General features: G+C 40.9%; 1 protein-coding gene across 1 annotated transcript; it reads left to right on the forward strand.

Moving 5' to 3' along the window:
* Positions 1-716: 716 nt before the first annotated feature.
* Positions 717-19,626, forward strand: LOC135462071 (prolyl 4-hydroxylase subunit alpha-1-like). Its single transcript, XM_064739421.1, has 13 exons — positions 717-898; positions 9,136-9,281; positions 9,830-10,158; positions 11,934-11,985; positions 13,814-13,980; positions 14,421-14,585; positions 15,184-15,248; positions 16,428-16,542; positions 16,999-17,052; positions 17,765-17,839; positions 18,090-18,158; positions 18,343-18,439; positions 19,035-19,626. Exons 1-13 carry the CDS (start codon positions 717-719, stop codon positions 19,148-19,150), a joined length of 1,632 nt encoding a protein of 543 aa, XP_064595491.1. The 3' UTR covers positions 19,151-19,626.
* The last annotated feature ends 898 nt before the right edge of the window (positions 19,627-20,524 follow it).

Below are 20,524 nucleotides of genomic sequence, written 5' to 3' on the forward strand. Positions count from 1 at the left end.
AAGCAATTGTGCGTGAACTTATCAAAATATGTGTTTTGATGAGGCTTTTGTAGTTTGAGCTTTGACTCATTTCCTCATTAGTCAGGACCTCCACAACACATTGTTTTCAGGGTGGTTGCTGTTCTAAGATCCGCTCAATACTGGGCCAGCCAAATAACTTTATTACCTGGACAGGTTTTAGAACGTACTGTATTATCCGCGACAATTTATGAATTTCACCTATGTAACATACATTTTCTACCTGTATTCAAGAGATTATAGCTAAGAATGGGGTATTGCAAACCTTCTAGAGTGTATGTGCCCTCATATGTATTATTGCCATTAGAGTATTATACTGATGAAAGAAATGGAATAAAAACAAAGAAATCAGTGGCGTGACCTAAATATCAACAGTGACAGGCATGACGTTCACTCTAAACAAGAAATTCTCATTAAGAAAAGAAAGAAACGTTTTCAAAAATCATTTAGATTTTTAAGTGCGATGTGGGCTGTAGATAATAGCTGAAGTTCTAAGGTAAAATACTACAATTGTAACAATTTAACGCCATTTTATGCCGTGAACATTTGCAGAAATGGTTGTTATAGAGAATTTACACCTATATAACAATCTGAACACTACATCGTTTTTAACAGTAGCAATACTTAGCTTAATGTGGCCTTATTTATACTGACAGCGGGACAGGTCGATCACACTCACAATCCCAGCAGTTCCTACCATGGCCACACGTTCTCTCTCGCTGCTCCTCGGGCTGCAATTTTACTGCACTGTCGCCGTATACGGAGAGATCTTCTCCTCTATTGCCAGGCTCCAAAGCTTATACGCCTCTTCCAGCAGTATCCTACAACAACTGGACGACTACATCGGGAAGGAGGAGGAACGCCTGCAGGTTTTAAGAAGGTGGGTGTATCTGCAGAGCGACCAGTTAGCTGTGCGGCAATGTTCGTAATCTCCGTCCTCCAGGTCTTATCTAACATAGATATTGACAGAGTCAGTCTTGACGGAAACTGAATGTATCAAAAGATACATTTTATGTGGATGTTTTTTGTTAACAATGGTGCAGTAATATTCTTTTTACATCCAGCCTTTGCGTTGTCCATGCTTAACATATGGACCATCTTTATAGTTGTACGTCGAGAATTCTTTCATAAAACTTGAAAAGTAGATATCAACTTACTGAATATTTATTTATGTGTCTGTTTTTAAAGACCAAACTCAAGAATTTCTCACTTATACGATGAGTGTCAGATTGATGGGTGTATTAGCCCACCTGATAAGGTGTCAGATGTTAGATTGTTATGTGACAGGCTTTACTTCAGGTGTGAAATTGTCCTGGTGTATGTACATCTATATACATAAAAGCGATAAATAATTAATTACACAAGTTTCCGTTAATTATCCCCTGTAAAGTTTACAGCACATATCTCATGTTCCTTAGTTTGTGTGTAGTGTGACTCAGTATGTAATCTGTATGGACCAGTCTGTATAGCGACAGATGTGGCCTGTTTTGTACTGTGCGGACTGTAGTCACCAAGTCTTACTGCTGAGATCTTAAAGTGTGAGAAGTCGCTTCAAACATCTTCCACAGGCATGTGAATCCCCAAAAGGTATTCTCTGTGGAGGAAGTCACAAACTCTCGGAAGGGCTCTTTCACGGCAAACGCCATTAACATGATAATATCATTTAATATGTATAAGTATTTCTGACCGAATATGTAAGCAGCGGCGATAATGCTGTGATTGTACAGAATATATTGGGAGTGTCAGGTATGCGCCACCGACAACTGCATGTATGCTATTTTACATTTCAAGCCCTCTCCTCTGGAAAACAGCCTGTTCAAATTGATTCCTTAAAGGGAAAGAAAGTATGAAAACGAAGTGAGCATCAGTATAAAAACATTTAAAACTGTATATGAAAATATCTTAACTCACTTTCAATTTTTTTTCACAAAGGTAAATGCAAGCATATGTTTTGATAATGTGTTACATGTGGACTTTATGGACTGTATCTAAAATCCACGTCAACACCGACGTCACAGCGACCTTTCTCTGGCCCTAAAACAGGTAATGAATGTCACACTTGTTTTTTATACACAGAGAGTACAGTTCAAAAGAATTGTATTGAGAACTTAACACAAAGGTGTGGACAAGGTTGTGTTACATACTTCAACACGGTCGATAAAGCCCTCTATACAATCAAAACATTCAATTTCATTTAAATCTGTGAAAAAAGAATCTGAAAAAATAAGGTATTTACACTGAGTCTTCAATGATCTTTTTACTTTATATACTTAATTATAATTTAATTTTTTTTTAAATTCTTTTTAAAGCGTACTCGTACAGTAAGTAAGTGAGCATTTTAACCGTTCTATAGATCGATAAAATCTGACAGCTCGTCTTCACTTGTCTTCACTCGTCGTCTTCACTTGTCTTCACTCGTCGTCTTCACTTGTCTTTACTCGTCGTCTTCACTTGTCTTTACTCGCCTTCACTTGTCTTCACTCGTCGTCCTCACTTGTCTTCACTCGTCTTCACTTTTCTTCACTCGTCTTCACTTGCCATCGTATGAAAATTCTTGAGTAGTACATTATTAGAAAATTCCAAGATGCAGCTAAAAATTTTTTTCGCCATGACTTCTTCGAAGTGCTATAGAAAAGTCCATAAGGTGGTTAAAAATATGTGAAAAGTCGGAAGAGGCCATTTACTGCATTGGTTAAATACAACCACAAGAGCGTCAGTTATAACTTAAACCAAATGATAACCCATTTATCAGCGCAAAGGCACTGGCGATTTGTAACGCCTCCGATGGGAAGCTACTAACTGAGTATTCCCGCGCCGCTCCTGTACATCCCCCCCCCCCCCCCCCCACCACCACCTTCATACCCCCCACCCACCCACCCACCGCCCAGCCTCCCTCGTCAACCATCCCCATCCTGACCTGTTGCCCTCTTATGAGGCGTCATTGCACTTACCCGGAAGTACGGCATTAAATTGGCGCGGATTGATTTATATGTAGATACTCTGCTGCATAATGAACGGGTCAGTATTTGCGCTCGTGGCATTCAGACGGCTCTTCCTCATAGTATCACAGTCACGTAGGCAAACTCCATCACGAGGTTCTGTAATTAGGGCGCACACAGACACGCATGCGCTTGCAGCTATATTTTCCGACACGGTATCAGAAGACGTGTTGAAATCTAACCGTAACGCAGCAAACTGTGTTCTTTTCATTCAACACAGAAATGTGTTACTCCAACACAAACATGTGTAAAATAAATGTGAAGTACACATGCTTGTGTTACAAAATAATGAAACACTAACTTGTGAGGTAATTTCTGCAAATACAACATACACTGGTGTATTTTGTATAACATCCAATACATCTTGTATTCAATTCTTTCGACACAAGACCTGGTGATAATTCAACACAAAATAGATTTGTTCAAATATGACACAAGACTTTTGTTGCCAAGAACACCAGTTTGTTTTCAAACAACGCAAGTGTGTAAGCATATAAGGGTTAGCAAACCAAGCTTATCATCTTTCACCTAATGAAATTAAGTTATTTTTGTCATAGATGCGTAAGCCGGATTTCTGCAGCATTTAGCCATTAAACATCAAATATAAACAATTATATAACAACAATATAAACAGCCAAACGGAAATAAGATTGTCCACATTCTCATCTGTCTGGGGAATTTTACTTTGAAATCCAAGAAGAAAAGTTCATATCCTGGTTAAGTCGTCGCTTCGAGAAATGTTGACTACCAGAGGCCATCCTGTACAAGAGGCCCCTCAGTCATGTATTTCGTTTATCGAACAGTGAATAGTTCGTATCCTGGTCAAGCCGTCATTCCGAGAAATGTGGACCGCCGGAGGCCAACTTATTCAAGAAGCTCGTCGGGTAATGCAAATGAATGGTGCAGACCTACACCAACCCATTGTGCCAGCATCAGTTCACTTATGTGGACAACCACCGATGTATTCGACCCTCTCATCATTTACGTTTAGGTCTGTATCATAAGAGAGCAGGATATCGGAACCGTTACATCTGTACAATGTCTAACTAGGAAAGACGGACGCGGCCACTTATACGTGAACATCCGTGTAAGGATGTGTTTTGACCGTGGGAGGAGCAGAGGTGATTGATTTTAGATTTGGTCAGCATACGAACTCAAACAGTTTAAATAATGCATAGGCCGCAGGATTAGCCATTTTTCAGAGCTTTTGATTTAAATAGTCTTGCCTTCTAGAAGACGACATGTTGTATGTTTTGTGGAATGCAGCATCAGCGTTCATAATAATTTCAATAATAATTCCGAAGGTAAATGAGGGAAATGAAAGGGTCTTTTGGGCAAATGTTTTCACCTGTTTTGATACTACTAATCCAAAGTTGTGTTCAGACTGAAATCAACTCGAAATAGAATTCCTAAAGACGCCCTGTGTACTCAGTCCATTTTGGGGTACCCAGTTACACAATTTCAAAGCGATTCCAGTGCGCTTTCAAAAAGTTTCCGGTTGTTCATTCCCAAAGCGATTTAGATCCCAGTTGGGCTTAATTAGGATTACACTATTACCCATACATCGACCAGTGCAAGCTGCATGCGGCTATGCTCCTGATGTCATGAAATGAGAAGCTGCATGCGGCTATGCTCCTGATGTCATGAAATGAGAAGCTGCATGCGGCTATGCTCCTGATGTCATGAAATGAGAAGCTGCATGCGGTTATGCTCCTGATGTCATGAAATGAGAAGCTGCATGCGGCTATGCTCCTGATGTCATGAAATGAGAAGCTGCATGCGGCTATGCTCCTGATGTCATGAAATGAGAAGCTGCATGCGGCTATGCTCCTGATGTCATGAAATGAGAAGCTGCATGCGGTTATGCTCCTGATGTCATGAAATGAGAAGCTGCATGCGGCTATGCTCCTGATGTCATGAAATGAGAAGCTGCATGCGGCTATGCTCCTGATGTCATGAAATGAGAAGCTGCATGCGGCTATGCTCCTGATGTCATGAAATGAGAAGCTGCATGCGGCTATGCTCCTGATGTCATGAAATGAGAAGCTGCATGCGGCTATGCTCCTGATGTCATGAAATGAGAAGCTGCATGCGGCTATGCTCCTGATGTCATGAAATGAGAAGCTGCATGCGGCTATGCTCCTGATGTCATGAAATGAGAAGCTGCATGCGGCTATGCTCCTGATGTCATGAAATGAGAAGCTGCATGCGGCTGTGCTCCTGATGTCATGAAATGAGAAGCTGCATGCGGCTATGCTCCTGATGTCATGAAATGAGGATTGATCATAAACTTCCGTCAGTATTTGTGTTACATGTACATACGTTGCTGAGTCACAAAATCAATCTGTCAGGGCGGCGTTGTTGCATATGAAGTCTAGTTTTGGAAGTAGTTGGTTCCTTCACTATTCTAACAAACTGGCTTACACAAGAGCTTAACAACCTTTAGTTAGAAGTTACAAGTTGTAACTTGCAACTTCAAACTACAATTATTTTACCTATTCTAGTCTGAAGTTATAAGTTACAAGTTGAACTCATAACTCTTAACGTTTCCATTAAGGGCAGATATCTTTCCATGTAAGATGACAAGGCGACTGAGAAATGTTGATATTATGCCTCAGTTTGTGATAGTATTCCTAATAGGTGTATCTCGGTGACAAGCTAAACATGGAGTTTAACGGTATGATCCTCACAGTGAAATAATACTGCGACTGCAACGATGTGCTGAATGGTAAATCTGGATTCGGAGTCATCAAAACGTGCATGTGGTGCGTAATATAAACAGTGGACAAGCGTTACGATGATAGCACGGGACAGGCATTACGATCATCGCACAGGCCAGGCATTACGATCATCTCGATGTCACACGTAATATAAACACGGGCTAGGCATTACGATTCTCGCACAGGCTAGGCACTACGATCCTCGTACGAGCCAGTCATTTCGATCATCGCAAGGGCCAGGCATTACGATCATCGCACGGGCCAGGGCATTACGATCATCGCGATGTCACACGTAATATAAAACACGTGCTAGGCATTACGATCCTCGCACGGCCAAGCATTTCGATCATCGCGATGTCGCACGTAATATAAACACGGACAGACATTACAATCATCGCGATCAACTGAATTCTCATTTGAATGAACGTGGAAAACATGTAATATTATGCATTATCACTTACATATCGGGTGATACAGAATCTAAGTCAGATCCCATTTTAAAATGTGACGAATCGATCCGTGATGTATCGAATGCTGCTGCTCTTATCACTTGCTCTTATCGCTGACATTTTCCCGTTTGTAGGTACTTAATCAGGGGAAGGCATGTGGACACGTGATAAATCTGTGCCTGAAGCGTAGACGAAACTCCATAATCAGCGAGGGTTGCAAGACCCCAGCCAATCAGCAGTTTTGTCAGTTCAATAACATGGGACTACAGATCGTCCACCTTAACGCCCATTGCCTGTCAAATAACTTGGCGAAACATATCGGTGGTTGGCAATGTTAAACAAAAACTGTCTATATGTGGACTTAAACTTAGATAAGTAACAAGTTTTTTTGCAACAGTTTTATTTTGCCACATGTTTATTGTCTTTCTATTTGGAGATCTAAAGTCAAGGTTGCAAGTGCTCCAAAACGAGTCAGATGCGTACTACATATGTTACATGTTATCAGATCGATGAGATCTAATGATTTTTATAAAACAGTTGCTGTAACAATATATTCTAATGACCTGCGCGTTGAAACAATTAGCTATTCTATCTGTGTTTAAACCTGTTAACGAGCTCGTTCATTTTCAATCAACGAAATGTACGATTGTCGAGTCCTTATTTTATAAGTACCCTTTCTCCAACTGAATTGTACACTCACTCTTTTAAAATTAGGATTGCGCGTCTTTTACAGAAAGATTTAAATGAGTAATTCTACATATACTTTTTACTTGTTTAATGTGTACAAACATGATTTTTATTGTTTATATGTACATCGCACAGATTATGGCGTATATAAATCGCATTGCACATCGCACAGAATATCGCGTATATAAATCGCATGCAAATCGCACAGAATATCGTGTATATATAATGTGACCTCCGGTTCCGGCGAAGCCTTTGACGGGGTCAAAGGTCACCTGAGCTAAGACGGAGCTAAGACAAAGCTTTTTTGCCAATGCGATTTGAGAGTTCACACCCAAATTGCGATGCGATTCAAAAATGCATTTCAAGTGAAGCTCTTCCAAATTGCTTTAAAAACAATATACCGTGTAAATTGCTGGACCCCTTTATATCTCAATAAAGCGACTTTGTCCAAAACAGTTCGGCCATCTAGCGATGACTTTTACTCTTCGATATTCCTGTAGTCTGTTTCTTTTGGAGAGTTGCCTATATTTAGCTGTCTGTAAAATCAGAGACGTAACAACCCAAGCTTTACACACTAAACATGTTGAACGTCCATGTTATTACAAAGAAAATGCAGTTAGAACACTTTTTCTAATTCATAATGTTAAATTACATAAACTTAGTTTCAGCTAATGGGCAATGGGCGTGGAGAGTAATTTGTTTTACAATGGCTGCACCAACAAACTCCACGCAGTAAAAGCTTCCACTTCTATCTCTGCGAACAAACTACATGGCTTTAATTTCCCAACATCCATCTCTAAATCAGCCCCGCCGTGAGATCATATACTATGAGACATAAAATAAAATTCGTTTATTACGGTTATATCATACTAGAACATGTAAACCTTTTCAAATATGACAGCGTCACTACAAAACAGGCATTACAGTTAAGTCCATAGCAGTCTAGGTATAAAATCTCAAAATCCACCATGCAACTGGTTTTTGAATAATTATGCCGTCACCCGAAGCAGTGGCTTCTTGCCGTCGAAATCGAGTTTATGGGCTTTAACATTATGAATTAGAAAAAGTGTTGTACCTTAATTTTCCTTTCAATGATATGGACTTCTAACATATCTGTGTGTAGAGCTTGTGTTGTGACGTATCACTGACCAAAGGCAAATTTGGTTGTGAGTATGACTGATTTTACAGACAGCTGAATATAGGCGACTCTCTAAAAGAAATAGACTACAACACAGGCATTGCAAGGCAGCTTGTGATGTGTTTTAGTCAACTGTAAATTTCCATTTTCCCGAAACATATACCGTTGTGAGAATATTGCAGTTCTTCAAGATTGCAGACTGGCTGTTACTTTTTGTGTACATCAGCAGGCATGCAGTGTAACAGACTCGGACTTGTTGACTGTTACAGATTGACTATATATATTTGCTATGGGTTTTTGTCATTTTCAGCATTATTGTGGAACATTATGTTAGCATATATTTGTGAACGGCTTCAGATATTGATTATGTGTATGTTTAACATATATTTGTGAACGGCTTCAGATATTGATTATGTGCATGTTTAACATATATTTGTGAACGGCTTCAGATATTGATTATGTGTATGCTTAACATATCTTTGTGAACAGCTTCAGATATTGACTATGTGTATGTTTAGCATATATTTGTGAACAGCTTCAGATATTATGTGTATGTTTAGCATACATTTGTGAACAGCTTCAGATATTGATTATGTCTATGTTTAGCATATATTTGTGAAGAGCTTCAGATACTGATTATGTGTATGTTTAACATATATTTGTGAACAGCTTCAGATGTTGATTACGTGTATGTTTAGATTATATTTGTGAACAGCTTCAGATATTGATTATGTGTATGTTTAGCATATATCTGTGAACAGCTTTAGATATTGACTATGTGTATGTTTAGCATATATTTGTAAACAGCTTCCGATATTGATTATGTGTATGTTTAGCATATATTTGTGAACAGTTTCAGATACTGATTACGTGTATGTTTAGCATATATTTGTGAACAGCTTCAGATATTGATTATGTGTATGTTTAGCATATATTTGTGAACAGCTTCCGATATTGATTATTTGTACGTTTAGCATATATTTGTGAACAGCTTCAGATATAGATTATGTGTATGTTTAGCATATATTTGTGAACAGCTTCAGATATTCATTATTTGTATGTTTAGCATATATTTGTGAACAGCTTCAGATACTGACTATATGTATGTTTATGTTTGTTTGCAGTATTCGCGAAGAGGTGTCTGCTCTGCAGGACATCGCTCCGGACACCGGTCTGACCGTTCCGGAACATCCGATTGGAGCTTACCATATGATCAAAGCTTTATCTCACCTCAACCAGACCATATCCACAGCAACGGTCAGCACAAACGGTTAGTATTCTTCAAATGTTTTGTAACACACGAGAACTTTTTTCGTAGGTATAGCAAAATAGTTCAGTTTTAAGCTACAATCGAAGCCTTGAGCTATTTTTCATGTATGATGAGCGGAAAGCCAAAGAGGGTAGGAAATTTTAAAGTCATCCACGAGAGGCGATATATTGAGACGTATGTTTGATATGATTCAGAAAGTATGGGATGTTAGAAAACTTAACCGCATGCCGGCAAAGAACTTCTTAGGTTAGAGCGAGGGGACGTTACTCTTGTATCCATTGTGGAAAACTCCGTGATGAAACTAAATGGTGGCTAAAGTAAAGACAGAAATTCCTCACTCTGGATCGTGTACTATTTTTATGATTTTCAACCCCAGAGTCAAACACAGATAACCATTGCTTGAAATTTTCTTTAGATAAGGAAGACTAAAACATAACTAGTGAATTCTGTTCTACATGTTAATTTTGTTGTCTTTGGCTAAAATATTGCCGAGGATAAGTTAGGACATTCAATCAGTCAAACATTCATGTAATTGATTCTGTTTTCAGTCTTTCAGTCTTACCTACAAGCCCTCAGCCAACCATTACCCAGTGAGTCAGATTTCCGCGGTGCCATCAGTGCCATACTCAGACTGCAAGCCATTTACCGGCTTCCCACACACGATCTTATGGAGGGCATGGTCAGAGGTAACACGGCAAAAAGATTGAATCCCAGCGACGCTGTTGCCATTGCTAAAATCGCCAGGAAAAGTACCAATTACCGTCACTTGACAGTAGAATGGTTGAAGGAAGCTTATGAGGCGTACGTAACAAGACGAGAGCAGTCAGGGTTAGATCTAAAGGTTCATCTCCTTAACATCACCAAAGAATACATACAGGTAAAGTGAAAACACAATACACACAGGTAAACTGAAAACACACAGGTAAAGTGGCAACACAATACACACAGGTAAAGTGACAAAACGACACACACAGGTAAAGTGACACCACAATACATACAGGTAAAGCGGCAACACAATACACACAGGTAAAGTGACAACACGACACACACAGGTAAAGTAACAACACAATACACACAGGTAAAGCGGCAACACAATACACACAGGTAAAGTGACAACACGACACACACAGGTAAAGTAACAACACAATACACAAAGGAAAAGTGACAACACAATACACACAGGTAAAGTGACAACACAATACACACAGGAAAAGTGACAACACAATACACATAGGTAAAGTGACAACACAATACACACAGGTAAAGTGAGAACACGACACACACAGGTGAAGTAACAACACAAAATACACAGGTAAAGTGACAACACAATGCATACTGGTAAAGTGACAACACGGCACACACAGGTAAAGTAACAACACAATACACACAGGAAAAGTGACAACACAATACACACAGGTAAAGTGACAACACAATACACACAGGTAAAGTGACAACACGACACACACAGGTAAAGTAACAACACAATACACACAGGTAAAGTGAGAACACGACACACACAGGTGAAGTAACAACACAAAATACACAGGTAAAGTGACAACACAGTGCATACTGGTAAAGTGACAACACAGTGCACACAGGTAACGTGACAACACAATATATACAGGTAAAGTGACAACACAATACATACAGGTAAAGTGACAACACAATACATACAGGTAAAGTGACACCACAATACATACAGGTAAAATGACAACACGACACACACAGGTAAAGTGACAACAAAACACATATAGGTAAAGTGACAATAAGATACATACAGGTAAAGTGACAACACGACACATACAGGTAAGTGACAACACAATACATACAGGTAAAGTGACAACAAAACACATACAGGTAAAGTGACAGCAAAACACATACAGGTAGAGTGACAACAAAACACATACAGATAAAGTGACAACAAAACACATACAGGTAAAGTGACAACAAGACACATACGGGTAAAGTGAAAACAAAACACATACAGGTAAAGTGAAAACAAAACACATACAGGTAAAGTGACAATAAAATACATACAGGTAAAATGACAACAAAACACATAAGGTAAAGTGACAATAAAATACATACAGGTAAAGTGATAACAAAATACATACAGGTAAAGTGACAATATTATACCTGCTGCAATTAAACTAAGAACAAGTTGTATGTAGGTAAACAGAAAATAAAATACGCACACGTAAATTCACTCAAACTACCTACCAGTAATACCACCAAAGACATTTAGGTGAAATGACACAAAAACACACACAGGTAATCGCCAACAAAATGTACATGGTAGTAAAGAGATAACAAAATGCATCAAACATCATAAAATAAGTGTTAAAATAATGTGAAATAGTAGCTAGCTAAAACGACATTAAAATACCTACTGATAAAACATAAATAAAGGAAATTTGGCGGCAAAATATATTCTAACCACATAATGTAGACAGTAAAGCTAATAACGGAACATACAGATGAAACGACAACAAAGATGCAAAGGGGTAAACTGACCATAGAGAAATGAAAACAGTGAAGACATGAACATATGCATGTATCAACAGACATACAGATAATAGTGTAAACAACAATACAAACTGGACATGTTTGTTATGGTTTTTATTAAGATGCATATTTGTTGTCTCATTTCAGTATTCGGACTGGATGAATGCATGGTTGTATGTCAACAAAGCCAAGGAGACATGTAAGTGTTAGTGTAATGCCCATCATGACATCGGAGGTGAGCGCTTGTTATCGAGGCTCACCCCTATCATCTGAGTGTAAAGCTCAGTCATAGGCTCCTCCCATACCATACCATCATAGCTTAGAGCTCTGCCATAGATCCCTCCCACATCATGTTATCATAGCTTAGAGCTCTGCCATAGGTCCATCCCACATCATGTTATTATAGCTTAGAGCTCTGTCATAGGTCCCTCCCACATCATGTTATCATAGCTTATAGCTCTGCCATAGGTCCCTCCCACATCATGTCATCATAGCTTAGAGCTCTGCCATAGATCCCTCCCACATGATGTCATCATAGCTTAGAGCTCTGTCATAGGTCCCTCCCACATCATGTCATCATAGCTTAGAGCTCTGCCATAAGTCCATCCCACATCATGTTATTATAGCTTAGAGCTCTGCAATAGGTCCCTCCCACATCATGTTATCATAGCTTATAGCTCTGCCATAGGTCCCTCCCACATCATGTCATCATAGCTTAGAGCTCTGCCATAGGTCCCTCCCACATCATGTCATCATAGCTTAGAGCTCTGCCATAGGTCCCTCCCACATCATGTCATCATAGCTTAGAGCTCTGCCATAGGTCCCTCCCACATCATGTCATCATAGCTTAGAACTCTGCCATAGGTCCCTCCCACATCATGTCATTATAGCTTAGAGCTCTGCCTTAGATCCCTCCCACATCATGTCATCATAGCTTAGAGCTCTGCCATAGGTCCCTCCCACATCATGTCATCATAGCTTAGAACTCTGCCATAGGTCCCTCCCACATCATGTCATTATAGCTTAGAGCTCTGCCTTAGATCCCTCCCACAGCATGTCATCATAGCTTAGAGCTCTGCAATAGGTCCCTCCCACATCATGTTATCATAGCTTAGAGCTCTGCCATAGGTCCCTCCCACATCATGTCATCATAGCTTAGAGCTCTGCCATAGGTCCCTCCCACATCATGTCCTGAGCTTAGAATTCCGCCATAGGTCCCTCCCAAATCAACTTATCTGGATTTATAGCTATGTCATACATCCCTCCCACATCATGTCACCATAGCTTAGAGCTCTGCCATGGGTCCCTCCCACATCATGTTATCATAGCTTAGAGCTCTGCCATAGGTCCCTCCCAGATCATGCCATCATAGCTTAGAGCTCTGCCATAGATCCCTCCCACATGATGTCACCATAGCTTAGAGCTCTGCCGTAGGTCCCTCCCACATCATGTCATCATAGCTTAGAGGCCTGCCTTAGGTCCCTCACACATCATGTCATCATAGCTTAGAGCTCTGCCATAGGTCCCTCCCACATCATGTTATCATAGCTTAGAGCTCTGCCATAGGTCCCTCCCACATCATGTCATCATAGCTTAGAGCTCTGCCATACGTTCCTTCCATATCATACCATCATTGCTTCGTCCACATTATGCGATCTGAGCTTAAGCTGTCATATGCCAAGCCCACATCATGTCCTGAGCTTAGAATTCCGCCATAGGTCCCTCCCACATCATCTTATCTGGATTTAGAGCTATGTCATACATCCCTCCCACATCATGTTGTCTAATGTCTGTACTCAAAGATACTGCTGTAGGATTCGTACAGCCACTTGATGTTTGTGTTCCCCTTGTGGTCCCGCATTATGAGGAAATGGCGTTTGTACTCAAGGACATATATACATGTAGATTTTGTACATTCACGTAATGTCTGTTTGCCTTGTAGACCCACATTATGGGGAAGTGGCGTCTGTACTCAGGGATATGTCTGTAGATTTTGTACACTCACGTAATGTCTGTTCCACTTATAGACCCACACGATGACGAGGTGATGTTGGTATACAGAGACATTGAGGGCACAATAAAGCACGCGACGACGGTTGGTCTGAGCCTCCACAGCTTCCACGGAGCTCCAGGATATAGCGAAGACGGCTGGTGGAAAAACTATAGCTCACTGTGTCGTGGGGACCAGGACGCAGTACGTATATCTGTTACATGTACCTCCACGACGGCGCTGTGTCGTGGGGACCAGAACGCAGTATGTATATCTGTTACATGTACCTCCACGACGGCACTGTGTCGTGGTGACCAGGAAGCAGTTCGTATATCAGTTTCATGTACCTCCACGACGGCGCTGTGTCGTGGGGAACAGGACGCAGTACGTATATCTGTTACATGTACCTCCGCCACGGTACTGTGTCGTGGGGACCAGGACAGTACGTATATCTGCTACTGTCTCTGTTACCTCCTCCACGGTGCTATGTCGTCGGGACCAGGGCAGAGAATCTGCATCCGTTATCAAGGGGTTGATGATATAAACGGCGTTTCTTCGTGTGCGTGCCTAAAATATTAGAGTAACAATCTGGTGTCCCAGATTTCAAACGACTGATAAGTTAATATGGTCTTTGCCTCCCTCAGATAACGTCGAATTGGAAAAGCTCATTCTGTAGCCTGACTCCCACATCTATCCCGTTTTCGCCGGTAAAGACAGAAGTCCTGAGCACTCGACCATTCATCGCAATATTCCACGATGTTCTGAGCAACTCCGAGGCGATTAAATTTAAATCTGAAGCCTTCAACATGGTAAGCATGAGCAGTGGGGAGTAGGGGTATATTAACGATTGATCATTCTATATATATGTTGAAAACGTACAACAGAAGAGAGGACACTGAACACCGGTTTTTGTTCACGGCAAATTTGTCCATGATGTGACGGTCGTTGGTTTACTCCAGGCACTCCGGTGACTCCGGCATATAAGTGAAAACTTCCTGGCCCTGGTGGTAAACACAAATCATATAAATAAATAAATAAATAAATCAATCAATAAATAAATAAATAAATAAATAAATAAATAAATAAAAAATAAATAAATAAATGAATATGTAGATATATCTAGGACGTGACACATTTCATGTGTCTTCAAGACGACAGGCAGCCAATGTGGATCGTGACAAACTGTTTTCACAGAAAACTTCTACTTGCGCATCAGTCAAAGTTTCTGATCACTGTAATCGCCACGATGTGGTCGAAAATATTGCCTACGTGGCGTTAAGCCACTCTCATTCATTCACCCTTTACTGCAAATTATTCCAAAGGACATCGCCATTAGCTAAATTGATTGATCAGTCATAAGGGAGGACTCCCTTTAAACTATCTCATCTAATCATTTGCCGTACTCAGCTCCTCCGTGCCAATGTGGGGGACCCTGGTAAAGGGTTTGTATCGGAGGCTCGAGTCGGCCAGCTGTAAGTTATGTCGTTATGGCTTAATGGAACGGTAGCGTCTGGTCTGCGATTCCTTCCTTTGTAGTTTGTCGGTGATTGGATGGATAGTAACGTTACATAGTCCACAAAACATAGCTTTTGTAGATCGTGGTAAACTGGATTTGTTTGTAGGAGACGGTGATGGTTGACTCGTTCGTTATCAGAGAAATATCACTGACTGATGTGGCTGGGCATCGGGGCACATGGCAGAGAGTCAGTTGGTCTGTTAGGGAAATGTAGAAAGTACTTGTTTGCTGCATATGTAACTTTCATTGCCATTAGCTAAACTGATTGATCAGTCATAAGGGAGGACTCCCTTTAAACTATCTCATCTAATCATTTGCCGTACTCAGCTCCTCCGTGCCAATGTGGGGGACCCTGGTAAAGGGTTTGTATCGGAGGCCCGAGTCGGCCAGCTGTAAGTTATGTCGTTATGGCTTAATGGAACGGTAGCGTCTGGTCTGCGATTCCTTCCTTTGTAGTTTGTCGGTGATTGGATGGATTGTAACGTTACATAGTCCACAAAACATAGCTTTTGTAGATCGTGGTAAACTGGATTTGTTTGTAGGAGACGGTGGTGGTTGACTCGGCGTTATCAGAGAAATATCACTGACTGATGTGGCTGGGCATCCGGCACATGGCAGAGAGTCAGTTGGTCTGTTAGGGAAATGTAGAAATTACTTGTTTGCCGCATATGTAACTTTCATTCTGTACGTCGTCAATAGCAACGTGCATGTTGCACGTCAACATTAGCATCGTGACGTTACCATGACACCGCGAATTTTCTTTCTGTAGATTCTGTGCCGTTATAACAAAGCTACTATCTTAAACTATTGTGTCAGATTTTTACTTTTGGCCCCGAAGTTTGCTTCCTATAATTGAACAGATGGTTGAATTCACCAGCTCGTTCACGCTTCGAAACGGCGCCACGTAACAAACCACACATCATTCCCTATTCATTCAATATCACTGATAATTCGATTAAAACTTTTAATTTGATGACAGTATCATTTTCGCTGATGGTTCCGCTCGTAATAACACACTGTTGAAGAATATTAGCAAAGCTATAGTGTGTGTTTTCCGTAATGTCTTATTCCATTCATTTGTAGTAAGTACAACTTAATGTGCATGACATAATTTAAGATGTTTTCTATTGTACAGTACCTGGCTTTACGATACAAATCCAAATGTTCATAAGATATCTCAACGGGTGATGGACATAACGGGACTGGACGTAACCATAAGAAATAACTTATCCAGCTCAGAGCCATTTCAGGTGCGTGAAACCTTCTACGCCAACAACAGGCGTATGTAGGTCTAGTTTATATGTTTTTATTTCCTAATATTAAAAGAATTAAGGGGCCTCCGTGGCTCAGTTGGTTAGCGCGCTAGTGAAGCGTAATGACCCAGAAGGCTCTCACCAATGCGGTCGCCGTGAGTTCAAGTCCAGCTCATGATGGCTTCCTATCCGGCCGTACGTGGGAAGGTCATTCAGCAACCTGCGGATGGTCGTGGGTTTTCCCCAGGCTCTGCCCGGTTTCCTCCCACCATAATGCTGGCCGCCGTCGTATAAGTGAAATATTCCTGGAGTACGGCCTTAAACACCAATCAAATAAATAAATAAATAAATAATAGAATTAATATTTTATAACGACTCCGTTTTTTCGTTTTGAATTTGAAAAATATGTTAGCACTATATTTGGAAAAATGATACCGAGTTTTCGTCTTTCAGGTTGTTAATTACGGAATCGGTGGACAATATGAACCACATTTTGACGTCTACGCTGTAAGTAGTGGCTTATGCTTGTCTCTGTGTCTAGGCTAATTTCGGGTTTGGTTGGGGGAGGAGGTGGGGTCATAACCGAATTTCCAAACATCGAATCCGGGAAGCATGAGTGAGTGAGTGAGTGCATGGGCTTTAACGTCGTACTTAACAATTGTTCAGTCATGACGACGAAGGAATCCTTAGAGTGCATGTAATGTGCCTCCTTGTTGCAGGACAGATTTCCACCGCTCTTTTATCTAGTGCTGCTTCACTGAGACGCCTTACCGAAGGCAAGTAAGCTGCCCCGCCCGAGACATTATACTGATACGGGTCAACCGTTGCACTATCCCCTTCATGCTGAACACCAAACGAGGAAGTTACAACTTCCTCTTTTAAGGTCTTAGGTGCGACTCGGCTCGGGATTGACCCTGGAACTACCAGGGGATTTTAGGGATTTAGCTAGCAGGATTTCTCCTGGACGCCGCATTTTAAGTTTGTTAAAATGTGTGTTGCGCCCTGTATATTTCGAGTCTATTAAGTGACGTGTACATATAGATTGTGACATGGTGTCTGGATGTACTTGTAGCTATAGAATGCTTATATACTGTTAATCAACGCTGGGTGCGTATAACTTTAAGTTTTTTCCAGTGTGTCTTTAAGACTTTTTGATGTAGACAGTAGGCTACATAATGTTGTGGAAGAAATCGTGAGTTATGCCCCCTTTTCTTCGCAGGACAGATCTGCCTTGTTGGATCTTCCCTCGTTTCTGAAAGGCAGTGGAGAGCGGCTTGCTACTTTTCTCTTCTATGTAAGTAGACTACTTGAAGCTAATGTTATTGATCATGCATTTTTTGTCTCCAGTACGTTTTTCACGACCACTGCTTACCATGGATTTGGTGTGTCTACCGGTGTCCAGGGTTTCGGGACAACGTAATATCTCCTGTGTAGAGCCTGTCCAGAGATTTGAGAGTACTTCTTGTCGTATGGGAATTTGTCAGGTTAATACCTCGCGCACTAGAACACGTGTAAGTGATCTCTGAATGCTTTCTCCCTTTCAGCTCAATGATGTTACCGAAGGGGGCGCCACTGTATTTCCCACGGCAGGAGTGAGAGTTCCGGCTATCAAGGTTTGATAATTCCTGACACTTACCGTATTCTGTCTTTGATAAGGCGTATACATTCGTGTGAACACAGAGAGAAGCATTAGTAACTCTTACTCATCCAAAACCGGGTACCAGTTTTAGTGGATTTGTTTGGGTTAGAATCTCAGACTGATGATAAAGAAATGGTAAATATTTTCTGTTTAATCAGAATAGCGCCGCGTTTTGGTACAACCTATGGCGGTCCGGTGAGAATGATCCGATGACACTTCACGCCGGATGCCCTGTCTTGCTTGGCCAGAAGTGGGGTAAGTTGACATGGCTCCTCCTTACAGATAGAGCTCCTCCCCGCAGACAGGGCTCCACCAAGCCAGATCCTCTTTCCAGACAGGGCTCCTTCATTTTTTATAAGGTTCCTCATTCCAGACAGGTTTACCCTTTCCATACAGAGCGCCTCTTCGCAGCTAGAGTCCCTCTTTCCTTGCGAGGGCTCTGGTTGTGTAAGCCTGTCAATGCTTTCTTTCAAGGTCCACAAGCAATTGACCAATTAGGTTCCTGGTTCGGATCCAGTTTCCGTTGTTTCCTGCTGTGGTTTTACGTCCACAGGTTTATCAGGTATAACCAACGAAGTGTGGTGCTTCTCCGGTCGGGGTCTGTGTCGGGTTCCCTCCCCTCGTGTCCTTGGCCACCATGGTCGTAATTAAAATGTACATTCTATTTAACAGCACTATACATGACACACTGCATCATGGAGAGATAATTCTGCAGATAAAAACAATACTTTGTCCAGCACTACAGTAAATCGCACTGATATTGAGTAGATCATAGTGTGGTTAGTAGATGGTTTCAGAACGTTTCCTTTTTTAAACATACAGTATCTGTTGTCTTCTTTGTTTTCGCTAGTTGCTAACAAATGGATACGAGAGCACGGTCAGGAATTCCGCCATAGCTGCGGTTCTCACCCAGACTCGGTACATCATGAGTTCCCTGAACACCGCTGGGTCATGAATAGGGCTTGAACAGGTTCACGGGGCCGAACATCAAACCAGGATCAGTTTTACCAGCGGTGACACTGACCACAGTTTTATCAACTGTTGAAGGTGGTTTTATAATCGCTCGACCATGGATACGGTTTTATTAATGCTTCACCATGAACACGGTTTTGGCCATGAACACGGTTTTATCACGGGTTTGGCCGTCAGCACGGTTTTATAAAGGGTTTGGCCGTGAACAACGTTTTATCACGGATTTGGCCGTGAACACGGCTTTGTAAGGGGTGTGGCGTGAACACAGTTTTATCAACGTTTAACCGTAAACACGGTTTTATCACGGTTTTGGCCGTGAACACGGTTTTATCAACGTTTAACCATGAACACGATTTATTAATGCTTGAACATGAACTCGGTTTTTATCAAACCCTTAGTTTTGGAGGACTCGGTACATATACCACTTTGATGTCAGTTCCTCTCTTCGTCTCTGTGCATGTCTCTGTCTTTCCCCCAGTCAGAAATGATTTTGTAGATGAACTGACAGCATAATGGCTCAAGATGGGGGTGACAGTATATGATATAAATTGTAATTTAGTATTTTAACACGATCATGCATTGACTTCAATTTATAAGGAATAGTTATTGGAATGGTAGGTATGTTGAACATAAAATCTAGCTATATCTTCCTTTATTTATTACTCACCTTGACTGAACTTTTTGAGTAAGACATTGTCTTTCTTTTGCCTCTCTATTTGAGAGTGTGTCTAATTAACTGATTACGTTAGACTGCTAAAATATCATACGCACTGTATTACCACCATTACAATGATCTGATTAGACTTTGAATGATATTACTCTACATTGTTTTGTTGAGTATCAGCTTATGAGCATGGTTCCTCAACAATAAATAACTTACAGCCTTGAGATTGTGTTCAACTTTCTCCCCACAGTAATCATGACCAGCTTGGACTTTCAATAACCAATGATGTTAATTATTTGAATTTATCTACATATTGCAAACTTTGGACTTTTGGATGTTTCATGTGTTTTTTGGTGGCAGTACTTTTATGATGTCAAAAACTAATTAAATCAGACTGTTGAAATTTGGTATACATGCTCACTCCGTAATTCATATGATGAGATTTGCCACAATGTTGCTTGATTTTCCCCCCACTTTTATCCCCCGGCATAAATTGAGGGGAGGCGATCGCCGCAGCACATCTCCCTGTCGGTCTGCACATCTGTAGGCCTGTCTCTCGGTCCGTTTTTTTCTGATCAACACAACTACTCCTAAAGTTGAACAAAAAATCTAGACGAATAAAATAAGAGCTTACCAATAATTTAATACAGTTTTCACTTGATTTTCTTGTTGATTATAATATGTTGATCTGAATGAGCATATTT

Source organism: Liolophura sinensis, chromosome 1, assembly GCF_032854445.1.
Source record: "Liolophura sinensis isolate JHLJ2023 chromosome 1, CUHK_Ljap_v2, whole genome shotgun sequence".
NCBI lineage: Eukaryota > Metazoa > Mollusca > Polyplacophora > Chitonida > Chitonidae > Liolophura > Liolophura sinensis.